This window comes from Rhinichthys klamathensis, unplaced genomic scaffold (assembly GCF_029890125.1).
Source record: "Rhinichthys klamathensis goyatoka isolate OS25496 unplaced genomic scaffold, OSU_Roscu_1.1 h1tg000115l_1, whole genome shotgun sequence".
NCBI lineage: Eukaryota > Metazoa > Chordata > Actinopteri > Cypriniformes > Leuciscidae > Rhinichthys > Rhinichthys klamathensis.
In genome coordinates, this window is record NW_026606652.1 from 2,285,662 (window position 1) to 2,300,818 (window position 15,157).

Consider the following 15,157-nt stretch of genomic DNA (forward strand, 5'->3'; position numbering starts at 1 on the left):
TTCAGGAAGTTGTACTGAATCTTTCAACATACCTTCAGATGGTCATTCATGTTTATTTTGTAACTAATATTAGAGGAAGAGATAATCGTGTTCTAGCACACTCCACTGTATTGTGGTTTTCTGGTTCAATTTGTTACACCCCTAGGTCTCACACATCATACACACACTATTCAAAAGTTTGGGGTCAGCAAGATTTTTTTTTTTTTTTTTAAATTGACATTATCCATCAAGGATGCTTTAAATTGATCAAAAGTCACTGACGCCAAAAAGATTTAATAAAAAACGTTTTAAAAATAAAAATATATATTTAAAATAAATTAAAATAAATGCTGTTCAACTTTCTAGTTATCTTATCAATGAATCCTAAAAAAAGTATAATGATTTCTGCTAAAATAAATTGTCAATAATAATAATACATGTTTCTAAGCATATTTAAATATTTGAAGGATCTTGTGACACTGAAGACTGAAGTAATCAGGACTATATTTCATTTTAAAATATATTAATATAGGAAAATAAAATATTTTAAATGGTAATAACATTTCCAAAAATACTGTGAAATATTCTGGATCAACTAAATGCAGCTTTGGTGAGCATAAGAGACTTCTTTCAAAAACATTAAAAAAATCTTACCCCAAATTGTAGAGTATTCTTCAGTTATAATGTGTTTGCTGTGCGTATTATGTAGTAATGCATGTGTAAATGCTCTTACGGTACGCTGTGGCTGAATCTCGCTCCCTCTGCTCGGTGCTGATGAACATGGTCAGTGCAGAATACGGCACATGAAAGCACTAAACACACACAAACACACAGTTACTCATTGCTGGTTTTACGACAGAATTCCATAAATATGTAAAGTAACAATGCATTTATTATTCACTACTGGTCAAAATTTTAGACACACCTTCTGATTCTTTACTACAGCGGTTCTCAAAGTGGGGTCCATGACCCATAGCCAGGGGTCCGCGAAATTATTTGGTTACAGCCTACCGTTTTTTAAAGTCGCGTTTTCTTTATCATCTGAAACATGCTATTTAGCCTATTCCAAAGTGACTTAGGCTACATAATGCATTTAACATCAAATAATCTAAAGGTAGGCACTTAAAGGTTTCTATAGATAGATAGCAATGCTAATTTGAAATCGCAGCCTGTTCATTCTCAAAATAAAACACAGTCAACCGAACATATAAAAAGTTCTGTTTAATTTATTTTGTCTGTTGTACACTAAGTCAGTCATTATACTGTCGACTTGCTGTTATTCCAATCTCATTTCTCCGCATGTGAAGATGCTGATTTATAGTGGGACTGAAGTATGAAGCTTTCTTTACATAAATAGTTAACATAAAATAATTTAGCATCCAAATGTTAGGCTACATCCCAAATATGGTAACGTTGGACCGAATGAGATGAGCGAGTCCAACCTCTGTACAGTTTCAGTTTCGATTCAAATTGATTCATTTAGACTTGCCGTTTAAAATAAATGTTGTTTGTTGAGGGGAAGTAGCCTAATACGCCTACATGTTTTATGTGTGCATGCGTGCGTGTGTGTGTGTGTGTTTCTCAACAACGTGACTAAGTTTGACACACTCAGGTGCAACTTATTTTCTGGAAAATACGGTAAATTATAAAATTGTGCTGTATTGTTAAAAAGTGCATAGGGTGGAAACAGGGCAATACCTACCACTGATGTCCCCGTATATAGTGTATATAATGAAAGCTATAGAATTTTATATAATATAAATATAATTATATATAATATAATTGCCTAATATTCACTCTAATTTGGTGCTCCAAGGATATTGCATAAAAAAACACATTTAAAGTATTTAAAATAATAGTTTTACAATTAAAAGATTAGTTTAAAGGACATTCCTACCTAATTTTTAACATTTCAGCGTAAACATTTAGATCAAAAGACTTTTATTACTACGAGAAACGCAAATTGTGTCCAAATGATTAACAAGTAGTTGTCATGCAAGAATGTAAATATATATATAACGTCACATCATGTTACATTTAATTTCTCAAGAACTATAAATGTGTATAATGTACTAACTGTCTGGAGAGTCTGGAAGAGACAGTAGAAGAGCAGATACCACATAATCTTTCCCTGCTCTATAGGCGGAACCACCCATATCAGGAAATAACACAATACAGCTGGTATGGTGGACACCAGAATCCTGCAGAGAGAGAAGGCCATCATCATCATCATCATCATCATCATCACAATCACAGTTGTTTGTATTATTTTGTGAAGCGACCTTGGGTTCTGGAAAAGGCGCTATAAAACTAAACATATTATTATTATTACCACCATCATCTACTTGTACAAACTGACGCCTGTTACAGATGTTCAGCTTTATGTTTTACAGTAGAATCAGTAAAAAATGTATCTCATACAGCATCTCTGCTCGTTTGAGGTTGAATACGGTCACAAGGGTGTTTACGTGTGTATTAGCTCATCTGTATGAGGTTAAGTGAGGTAAGGAGGCTTTCCCCTGTGGCTCTGAACAAGGGCCTCTGCTGCACATGGTTTCACAGGATGTCAAACTAACTGAGCCAACAAGAATTTGGCGGGGTGTGAAAAGGATTTAATCACACCACCTTATTCCAAAGCTCTGGGCACCAATCCCATCAGAGAGTCTACTAGGAAAACACAGACCATTAAAAGACTCTGAAATCGAAAGTTCAAACTGACAATGAAAGCAGTGTGTACAGCAGGAGAAACAAATTCTTTCTTTACTACAGTCAATAAAGGTTTTGTGTTGGTCACATTGCATTTTGGGATACAGTATTCCACTCCATTGTCTGCTCAATTGTATGCTCATGTTTTCACAGTAGTAGTATTTTAAATACATACAGTGCAACTTTGGTTTGAGTAGCAATGTCAATTCTGTCCAGCTGAAATAGGCTGCGTTTTCACGTGACATAAACACGCGATCACCGTGATCTGATCAAGCAGACCGGATCATTAGCCAATCAGTACACGGTGTGTTTACAATTTAAGTATCTTTTGTACCTGGATAACAGGGGCCGTATTCACAAAGAATTTTAAGGCTAAAAGTAGCTCCTAACTGGCAAATTTAGGAGCAACTCCTAAAAATAATGGGCGTGTCATTCCTAACTTTAGGACTCCTAATTTTTTTCACTAAGAGTAATTCACGAAGCATTTTAGCCCTAAAAGTAGCACCTAAGTCTGGGACAGCTTAAAAAAAGTCGAGAGGACTCCTAACTCACTATAACTATAACTCACTCCTATTCACAAAGGATTGTAGCGCATACCACCGCCTCTCGCAGTCGTCCGGGGTCCGCGACACAAGCGGAATGCTGCATTGATCTGCAAACAAATCCTCTCCAATTCTCACGCTTAGTTTTGCTCAGTGGTGTAGTCTACGTGATACGTATACGCCGTATACCCCAGTGTTTCCCATACATTCATTAATTTGTGGCGGCCCGCCACAATAGCAACGCTGACCGCCACGGATTGATTTTCAAATTTTTAACTATTTAATATGGGTAAATAGTATTTTATTGTAGAGCTGCGCGCAGCTAGCTTGCTCCCTCCCTCTCTCTCACTCTCACACACACAAACTGACAACGGAGGCGCGCGCGCGAATATCCCCTCCTCCTCCTCGAGCACGATCTGCATCAAAACATGAGCATGCGTAGGAGGATGGTGCTTATCCCCAGCGAAGAAGATTCCAGAAATCAATCCGGACCCGGAGTTGAAAGGTTAGTATACGCACAACATAACTCTGAGAAGTTAGTCTATGTTAAACGCTGTCGCGTTTCCATTACAGATTTTTTCTAAATATCGATAAAAAAACTATTGCGAAATGACGGCGCGACTAAAACGTCCTTTTTTTCCTCTCGCGATCAGTCATTCCAAAAATCATGGCAACGGACGTTGGTAGGTTTATTTCACAGCCACCGCACTAGACATTATTATCATTAGCCTATTAATGTAAAGAGACGTAGGCCGCGTGTTACCCAAGCATTAATGACAAGGAAAGACCCTTATACTGTGAGCGGCACATATGAGGTGTTTTCTCACTCATTTCTGCTCCGAGCTCTTGATTGTGGCATTTCTTTAAGGTTTAGAATCCAGTATTCCTGTAATTATTTTGTCTTTTATGAATTTAATAAAGAACTCTGTCTCGTATTCTGTCCAAACACACTGCGCTTTCTAAGTCAGGTGACTGTAAATGCGCAAAAACTGTTTCCATTGCAGTTTTGCAAAAAAAAAAAAAAATCCGAATTGCCTGAAAAACCACCTCACGCGAGCGTAAAACCTTTTTTGTGATAAATGGGAGTTTTTGCGAAATTCAATCAAATTATACATTTTATTTATTTTAGTGCATTTTGTGGGAATTTTTGTTGTTGTTGCTTTGTCCTTAGGTGAAAACAGACCTCCGAAACCAGCTTCAAGGAGATCACCTGGCTGCCTGCTTGAGGATCTCCATCAATGGACCCTGTCCTGAGGCCTTCCCATATGATAGGGCATTGGAATATTTTTTCAGAAAGTCCCGTAAAATTAAATGTGCAAACAAAGGGTGCAAAATTTGCAACAAGAAGTCTGTGGAGCAGTCATAGAAAGATACGTGTCAATAAAAATATATGATATATTTAACCCTTTTGTTGTGCCTTAATTAACCCCCCTACCACCCCCCACACCAACCCACCCCGACCCACCCGGAAAAAAACCAACCCGCCCCACCCGACACCCCACCACCGCAAATAGAATCAAATTCTGTGGGAAACACTGTACCCACTAGAAAATGTCAAGGATTTCCGTATACCCACTAGGAAAGGCCAAGGATCTCCGTATACCCACTTAAAAAAGCGCGAGTATTCGTAACAACATCGTTTTGTGACAGAACTTTCATTCATAAATTCACCCCGCCGTCTGTGTTTGCGCAGCGGATCGAATCGCGGAATCCAGTCACAAATGTAACTTAGCCTACTGTAAAGCGGAACGTCACGCAATTTGGCCATTTTTGAAAGAATAAATCAAAAGTAGGGATGTACAACGGATCAAATCTCGATATGTACTAGTGTGTAAACTAGTGTACTAGTGTGTAAAGCTCAAAAAGACTGCTATAGAAATAAACTGCATGTTCTGCGTGTTTCTGTGAATGAGCGCTCAATGTGTGCTCTACTAGCTACACACTGAAGCGCGCGTGACACTCATGGTGTTTTCAGTGTCTATGAGGAGGAGGACATGCACACATTTGAACTTCATCGCAGACCTTTTATGAGAGTCACTTCACAAGAATTTTACCATTTCATTTGATAAAACTATCGTCATTCATTCGTATCATATACACTCACAAACTTTAAAGTCTTCATGACAACCTGTCAAAATAAAAGTTTTGTATAACGAAGAAAATATAACAGAAATATATTACTCTTGCACAGTAGAGTATACTTCAAGTAGGCCTAATAATTAATTAATAATAATAGTTTATTAAAGCTCACAGAAGCTCAAATGTCTTTAATTTACAACCCACCATAATAAAAGTTTGTAGAGAGAAAGAAAGTAACTCGAAGGAATTATTAAAGAAATTGCATAGTAAGATGTAGCCTACTTTTTAAAATAATAATAACAAGTATCACACAAGTGGGGGGGGGTAATATCACAGTATACTCACTACAAAAAACTAGACTACACCACTGGTTTTGCTTGATATCCCAGTGCCGAATTTCACTTTTATTATGTTTTTGGGCCAGCAGCAGTAACTGATCCTGCGTCCAGTTGGGCTTTCTTTTCCGTTTTGGCGAGTTCATAATCCACCGTCATTCAACTATTATGGTGTGTTCACACCGAACGCGAATTTAATTATTTGCGCGAGTAGATTACATACAAAGTCAATGCAAAGACGCGAATAGGCGCATCATTCGCGCCGGGCGTTGCAAATGACGCGAATTGGGCGACGCGTTTGCCGCGAATGTCTTCCGCGCAAGTTGAAAAATTTGAACTCGAGCGAATGTTCAAGCGATAGACGCGTATTTGACGCTTTATTCGCGTTCGGTGTGAACACACCATTACATTACTTCAATAGGAGTAACATTTCCTTGCTTTAAGTAGTCTATTTAGGCTAATAGGATGTCAATTAACCAAGCAAGTGTTAATGCAAGTGTCGTTTTTTCATTATTAGACAAGTGGCGGTTTTCATTGGGGCATTAGGCTACCTTGATTTAATTTAATTTAATTCACGACTTCTCTCTCTCTCTGCCTTGTTAGAATTACACTTCACTGGGGCCTGCACAAACATTTCGATGACATTACTATTATTTTATTTTGTGTAGGACACAGACATATTTAGATGTCCTAAATCCATGATTTGTTGCGTCTGTGTTATGTTCCGCATGATGGCCCTGTCATCTAACAACCAATCACCGTGATCATTGCGAGGAGGCTCGTGCATGAGAAGTGACGTCATCCATAGCAACGAAGACTCACTCTTAGTTTAGGAGTTGTCATTTTTCCTTACTAAGAGTAGGTCTGAAAGGCGTTGTGAATAACTTTTAAGAGAAAACTCCTAGCTAAAATATTTTAGTGCGATTTAGGAGTACTCCTAGTGGTAAGATAAAATTCTTTGTGAATACGGCCCCTGATCTGTAACAAACTGCTCGGAGACACGAAGGTTGAGAATCCAAATGCAGTATTTAAATGGGAAAATCCAAGATCATAAACCGTATAACAGGCAGTGGTCAAAAGCACAGGGTGATCAATCCAAACTATGACAAACAAATCCAGAGGGTGAGACAGGAACTAGTGATGGCAATTTCAAAACACTGCTTCATGAAGCTTTGAAGCCTTTACAAATCGTTTGTTCCGAATCAATGGTTTGGAGCGTGTATGGTATATCAAACTGTCAGAGTCACGTGATTTCAGTAAACGAGGCTTCATTACGTCATAACTGTTTCGAAACGTTTCAGAACACTTCAGGAGTTTCAATGGTTCATCGCTGGGGGCGATGATCTCTGTCAACCCATGAATCATGATGAGGATTCACTGAGAACCAATGAACAAGTGTCTGTGGGTTTTATCGGATCTCTGATCAGTTTTATACATTTGTAGACTGTTTAATTAGACATTAGTATAATTAAAATGAATAATGGTAGTTAATAGTCTTATTGGCCTGTTTAGCTGAGCCATTCATAGAACTAACAAAACAAACCCTGACACTTGATAACCATGTTAGATGATTAGATAATTACATTTGAAAGATTTTACTTTCAATAAAACATTTGCAATAGATTTGTAAAAGGGTTTTTGTTGCATGTACACTGTTATGACCACTAGGGCTCATCATGGAGACAGGTGTCGGATTGTTTCGAAGCCTCGACACAATACGGCACATTTGCTTCAACTGTTTCAGTGTTTCACGAAGCCTCGATCTGCCCACCACTAACAGGAATGGGAAAACCAGGACACAAGCAGATAACAAAAACCAGGAACATGGAAAACAGTGGAAACGCTCAGAAATGCAGTGTTACACGTACAAGACTTCGCAGGGAATGAATGTGAAAACCAGGCTATAATAGGGTGAGTTAACAAGGTAATGAGACACAGGTGGATGCAATCAGGGATGATGAGTCCAGGCAGAGAGTTAGGGGAAATGTAGTTTCATTAGGGAATGACAACAGTCGGGGGTGGAGTGCCCTCTGCTGGTAATGATGGGCACTCTCACTGGTAATCGTGACATGATCGGATCTCCGTTTCCTGCGCAATATTGTAATGGAAAAATGGCCCAGGTGCAAAGTCGACCTGAAGTGGTGGGGTTTCTTGAAATTAAAAACCTGAACAGCATAAAGAGTTCATTTTCTTTAGTATCGGTTTTGGTTTTCGGCTAAAACTTCAAATGTAATATCCGGTAAAAACAAAAAACTATTTTTGGTGCATCACTAGATAAAGCTGTCTGCTAAATTAATAAATGTAATTGTATTATTGTTTTTGACTGTCACTGACCATATGACCCATTACTGTGCAGTAAAGCACAAAATATGTTTAGTTGCTAAATGAACAGAACCAACCAGCCATCAGCAAGAGACGGCTAATCGTACTGTAAGTGCCCAACAGGATCCTGTAAAATCCTCCCAGTCTATTACTGGGGTTGGCCACCCTGGAGAATTCCAATACAGGCCATGTCCTCCATGTCGCTCCACCTCCTTCACATAAACTGCACTGATGTCTTCATGCTATCAGGCTTTTAAAATGCACATACTACACACATCTGGCGATTAGCAGAGCGGGATAACAGCACTTTAGCATCACAATACATGCTTACATCAATACATTAGGGCTGGGCGATATGTAAAAAATATTTTATCGATAATCGCCTTAAAAAATATCGCGATATCCGATTATATCGTCTACCCAAGCCCCGCCCCCTATGCGCCCTGCTGGAGACAACACATACTGAATACACGTTAACACAAGTCATGTTGAGTTTGGCTGCACTTTATCTAATGAAAGCCTGCGATTTAGTTGGTTTAATTTAATGATTGAAACGTTAAAGGTTTTACTTTGGTTAGTTTGAGCTTAAACGAGTATAAAACATTAGCTTTGCTTGTTATGTTAGTGTTGCTAATAATTTCCTCACTGTTCTTATTGCATCTGTGTTTGAAACGAATTTCGTTTCGCGAGGAGAAATGTTAAATAGGCCTACAACTGAACAGAGCACAATTTGGTGATTGTAAGAATGGTGAATGCATGTTGATGTTATAGCTAGGTGTCTTGTCTTGTCTATTTGTTTTTCATAAGGTCCGATTTTCTCCTTTTTTTTGGCGGTATCGCCTGATTTAATAATAAGTTTAATTTCCTATGTGTAGCGCTGTTTTTAAACTTGTATTTTCAAACTATAATATATTTGTTATTTGTCTAAAATTAGGAATTAAAAACGAATTGTCGTTCTGAATGAGCAAACACGTTTTGTTTTTTCCTCCTTTTTGGTTTTAGTTCCAAGTTCACCTTAAGCCGTTTAAGAAATACAAATGACTGCTTTATTTATTTAGAAACAGAAGTCATTAAAAATTATATTTGGGGATTTTTTTTTGTTTGTTTCGTTTATTTATTCATTTATTTAATCTAAAGCAAAGTAGGTCTAACGCTCCCAACATAGCCTACGGAGCTGCCAACATCGCTCCGAACGCGTGCATGAGATAGCCTATTCAAACGCAATTTCTTCATCCGTTTGCAATATAACGACATTTTTATTTTTATTTAAATTACAATGGTCACGTTTGTGCTTTTTGATTAGGCCTATTTATTATGTGCAACATTTAAATTAATATTCAGAAACGGGTAAAGTTAGCCTACTTCTACCATTTGTTTTTTTTAAAGAACTTTTATCAGCCTGCAAACCAAAATAAAATAGGCCTAGGCTACTTGATTATATGAAGAAAAATGTTTAACAAAATTACAAAAGTAAGGACAAATGATGTTTGACAGGGAACGCATCTCAAGGTCGCACAGACTCATGTTGCAGTTGGAGCAGTCAGCGCCGAACAACAGGCAAATAAAATATTAAGCTAATTAAAGTTACAAAAGTTCAGTGAGTGATTTTCTTTTTCTTTTGTTCTTTGATCAACATTAATGGTGGCAGCGAGTATAGGCTGTCAGTGGACTGATTCAATGGACACTACCGTTTTACTTTCTCAACCGTTAAGACAAAACCGGCTGTGTTTACGGGGATATTTGAACTTGAAAAGAGGTGTGTAGCCTACTGAAGTCTTTCCACGGTTGAAACAGTAATTCTTCTGATGTTTATTCATGTTTATTTGATGCTATAAATTAACTAGAAGTATAATTGTGAGATATAATTCTGTGTATTTGTCCGTGCACTATGTGAGAGGCTCTTTGCGCTGTTTGCGTGAGTGCGCAGCTCCGAAAACAGCGCGCATGCAGACGTGTTCTCTTTCGTCTTGCGCTTTAAGAATGCTATCAAGAATCGATTTTCTATTCTTAATCCTACTAACTAGCCTATAAAAAAATATTTCATTCATGTTATTGCATGATGATGTGAATAAATATGTTTAACTATAGGGCGGCTATGTGAAATATAAGCCTATGTCATTTTTTGATATTGACGATTATCGTCTGGAAACAGACTGTTAAATCGACATCATCGCGATACTTGCGAGACATCGTCGATATACGATGATATCGTCATATCGCCCAGCCCTACAATACATTGACAGAAAGTATTGATTTTCAGTGTCTGAGCTGAGTGAATGGGCAGACTGACTTAATCTCATTGTAAGAAGGACAACATAAAATGTCCAATTTATTATTTGAATAAAATAATGTCTTGTTTAATTATTAAAAGGTATCAGAATTTAATCAAAATACACAATCATTTTTGAAAAAAATGAAGAAAAACAATTCTGTCATTCTAATATACATTTCCCCATCTATATGGCTGCCAAATATGAATTCTTACTTCCTTTTTAAATAATCTCCTTGTGGTTGAGGATCCACTGGACTGAACGTCATGTGCACAGTAAACTCAAAACATCCTGACACAGCAACAAACCGCTGTTTTAAACTGCCTCTCTCAGATATATCCTGTATGCTGCTTGGATCATGATTGGTCAATTCTGGTGGTGTGTTCAGCTGAGCCAATCAGAAAGCAAGAGGTTTTTTCTGCATGACATCCCACATGTCATTAAAACACACATCATGCACACCTCAAAAATAATAACAATAGATTTGCACTGTATTTCACTTGAACTCCTTGATCATATTTCATTTTGCAAGCTTGTACACACTCAAACACACTCTTTGCCTTTCTAATTCATTCCATTTAAAGGGGATAATTTTCTCAGCCATGAATGAGTGTTTCATAATGAGTGTTTCTGTTTCATAATGAACGTATAAAAAGAGAACCAGTAAGTTCCCACAAACCGAAAGTGAGGGTGCATGTACTGCCTTTTCTTTTGGATTACTGATAGGGATTGAAAATAAACAACCCTATAAACCTTTTTATTTGCATTTTGGTTTATAGTTTTCATGACACATCTGAGTGCATGCATGAGCAGTCAGCAAAATCCCCGAGAAATGACACCACGTGGTACTCTTGTTCACTCTAGTAACAGATGAACGTGGCTCCATCACCATAGCTACTGCCCATTTCTCTGTCTCAAATATGTATCTTTCACTCTGTGAAAACCCAGTCATCCCCACAGTTTCAGCTTAGTAGATACAGAGTTTTGATTTCATTTCCCCATGAATTTAGAAAGTAGCATCACAGACATTTCACATTCAGCCTACATTACAGGACAATTTCATTGTCTGAGGAAAAAATATTGATTTCTCGATTTTAATCGATTCTCATTTTTACGAAATTATATCGATTCTTAAATCCCAAGAATATATTAGTCTATCCTGTTTTTAGTTGATGAATGAACTGAACATTGTGGAGCACCTACCATCCAACAAATCGCAATAAGCTTTGTGCATTGTTACATTTAATCTGAAACAAAGTCTCAGATTTCAAATTCTGTCCATCTTATTACGAAATTCTAAATATAAATACCGTTTTGGCGCTGTTTAAGGTTCCGTGACAGATCTCTGTAGCGCCTCAGTTCAAGAGAAGTGGCAGCGCAGAGCGCACGTGTTACAGAGCAAAATAAACATGAATGAACATCTGAAGGTATGTTAAAAGATGAAAAAATAAAATCCATAAAATTCAATAAAAACCGTATCATGTCTCATGTAATCGCTCAATCAGTGTTTCAACCGCGGAAAGACAACAATAAAACATCTTATAAACAATATGTCACGTAATTTATCTCAGAAAAATCATATTCAGTGACCATAACTCATTTCATTAGTCAGCTAGAAAAATTCATTTTATAGAGGAGCATTTTGCTAAATATATGCACCATAGTATTCATTATAATATTAAATGTTCTTCAATATTTAATGCATGTTTGAATAAATCAATGTTTTTATGACAGCCATCATTTAAATGTTTATATTTCAAAAAAACGAATTGGAGTAGAAATATAATTATGTAATGGTAAAGTTGTATTATAACTTTATTATTATAAAAAGTATTAGTATACAAATCAGTTATTTTAAATATTATAGTAATGTAGTACCAACTGACTCCCATGTATAGTTTACAGCATTAGTTTCCCTTAAGGAAATTTGCCATACTGTACCTGATATATATACAAAATAATCGATATCGAATCGAATCATGAAATTTGCTTCAATACTAAGCCCTAATTGTGTGCATTTTTAAAAGCCACATACCAGGGCATCATGCGTCCGTGTCGTGTCCATGGGGTTCTGCTTACTAAAAACCCAATTGTAGGATCAGTCACAGCATCCCAGGCCCGACCCACAAACAGGATCACAGAAGCATAGACGGGATCCAACTAGAAAGACAGATCAGAAAATCACACAATTTGGTTGGACAAAGCGGTTTGTGTAACCTGTGTTCGAAAGAAAGTAAACTATATTATCACTCTGCAACATTTTTACTACATCCAACTTTACATACAGTACACTCACATAAAGCAATATATAAGGGGTGGGAATCTTTTGGTACCTCTCGATTCAATTCAAATAAATTCTCGATTTTGAATCAAATTGCGATTCGATATATGAATAGATGTGATTCTAGTTACTTTTCCTCTTTGACTGCGGTAGACAGTGTAATAGGTCTTGAAGAAAAAAATCCCACAGAATTAAATGTGAACCTTTATGTGAAATTTATTTAGTATTTCTTCCCATTTTAGTCAACCCAATATTATTATTAAGCTGACTGCAATCACTACACACATGGCAGGCAGTCTTCTGTAGTAAAGCAAGGCAGGCAATTTTATTTTATTTTTGATATTAAACATAGGAACAAAGAAGCAATTTACAAACAATATGACAAATACAACAGAAACTGAATAATCAAATGTAAAAATAAAACTGTATAGTCTTCACCGTATGAATTAAATATAAATTGATTCATTTTAGAGATACAAAAGTGAATCAGTCAAAAGCAGTGAGTAATTTTTTTTATTAGCATTAATGAAACGGACAGCAACAGTTTATGAGGCTGCTGCCCCTTTAAGAATGAATGCACGGATCTAATATACTGTTACACATCCAATTTTCTCCTAACTGTTTACGTTCACGTAGAACATAACAGACTGTGTTTACATGAATACTCCACACGATGTGCATTTTGACATAATTGTGTGTGTATTTAACAATGTAAGCGCAATAAGCTGTGAAAGAACTGAATTCGAGACCGTTTCAGCTTATTGTGATTAATAACACTATAACTTGCCAATAACTTTAAGTAGGACTGCGAAGTTAAAGAAGAAGAAAAATCGACATTTAAAATGTGTGAATCGCCGTGAATCGGTAGAAGACAGAATCACAACTCAACCCTAGAATTCCCTCGACCCTACATTAAATACTATATCTCAGCAGCATGACTGTTTAAATCATTGCAAAATGTTAACTATTACACAGGTCTATATATAAATTGTGATACATAAGTATTTCCAGCTTTATCCGCATACCCATGTAAAGCTATATACTGTAAAGCAAATCTCGGCTGCATAACTGTTTATATCATTGCAAAAAAATAACTATATTATCGCACAGTTCGGTATCGTCACCTTCCTAAAATAATTGCCCAAGTTTTTTTTTCAGGTTTCCCAGAAAACACCAAAAAACTGAACCAATAATTTAATATATAATATTTATTTCGTTCTTCTTGATGCAGCTGCCATCTTGAAAATCTCATTGTCTTTTGACTTCACACTCTTGACATAGGCCATTATACTACAGGGGTAGAATTGCATGATCTGTTCAACTGAGGATGTGGGTGATTTTACCACAGGTGGCCCGCATCATGAGGAGAAGACTTGCGCAAAAAAATATATTTCTGTCAAAAAAATACTTAGGCAATTATTTTAGGAAGGTGACGATATATAAAGTTAGATATAAAATTATATCCAACTTTATCCACATACATAATCACACAGTGAGAAAAATTAAACTGTACAGTTGTTTATATTCTTGCAAAAATGTAAACTATATTCTCATCAGTCTCATTCTGCTACTATAAGGCATGATGATATTAAGATATTATAAACATTAACTACTTTTTTGTAATAGTTTTGTAACTACATCTGATATCAATCCTTCATTTGCTCGGCTGACTCGGATGAAGAGATCATATTGGCTATCGCTATGGGAACTGCCACAATAAAGAAGCAGCAGGAGTTTTGAATAAGATAACTGGAGCGGAGGAGTGTTAAGTTACACAGCAAGACAACAGCTTTATATCTGCTTTTTGCCCTCTCACATGCTCTCTTTTCTGACCTTGACCTGGGGCTCTGGGTCACTGTTCCCTTGCTTTGTTTGATGATTGTAAGGAGACATGATTTTCTCACCATTCTATCTATCCATATGGAGTGATATAACATAGTAAGAAAAACAATAGCTGAGCCAGTTTATTTTTATAATCAGAAGGTGTTGAGGTCTTGCGGTATAGATCCTCTGCATTCAGGTATAGCATTCCTACATGTATGTATACTCACCAGCGCCACATCAAGCAAGAAGATTTGCAGAAAGAAGCCCAGGGCGGTGCCTGTGATCTGATACGGAGCCCCTCCGATTGCAAAACACACCTTACTCCACACAGTCAGAGGTCTTTTCCTCTCCTGCTGCGGTGAGAGCTGAAAGGAGGACAAAAAAGAGAGATTATGAAAGGATGAACAATGACAGTGATTGTAGCAAGTAAAACAAGAGCCATGAGAGACCAGTGAACTGTTCACCACAAGAGGACGCGATAAGATCCTTACTGGAAGAGATGATTTAGTTTGGATTCTGTTCGTGTTTTTGCGACGTTCCATCTGAAGCTTTTTTTTTCCAAAAAAATCCCAGCGCTCAGCATCAAAGAACATTCAGAACTGCTGGAGGGCTTTTAGCATTTCAGTCCAGCAGTAATAAGATCCTCAAGTTCATTCTTCCTGGCTCTGTAGGGACATTACAGATAAACTGGACTTTTAGCTCTTCGACCTGCATTTTAAGGTCCACCCTCAAATAAACAGTAATTTCACCAATCTGACTGCTTGCACATTTGTCATAGGTAAATGCTTTAGTTTATGGCTTCAATATGCTCATGGAATC

At 37.0% G+C, this 15,157-nt stretch overlaps 1 protein-coding gene across 1 annotated transcript in view; it reads right to left on the minus strand.

Moving 5' to 3' along the window:
• The window catches only part of mfsd2aa (MFSD2 lysolipid transporter A, lysophospholipid a), a 33,076-nt gene that overhangs the window by 15,590 nt on the left and 2,329 nt on the right, over positions 1-15,157 (minus strand). The window contains exons 2-5 of the mRNA XM_056254988.1: positions 14,566-14,703; positions 12,269-12,393; positions 2,057-2,180; positions 713-791 (exon numbers count right to left, since the gene is read on the minus strand). Coding sequence (XP_056110963.1) covers positions 713-791; positions 2,057-2,180; positions 12,269-12,393; positions 14,566-14,703 — 466 coding nt within the window. The remainder of the gene's footprint in view (positions 1-712; positions 792-2,056; positions 2,181-12,268; positions 12,394-14,565; positions 14,704-15,157) is intronic.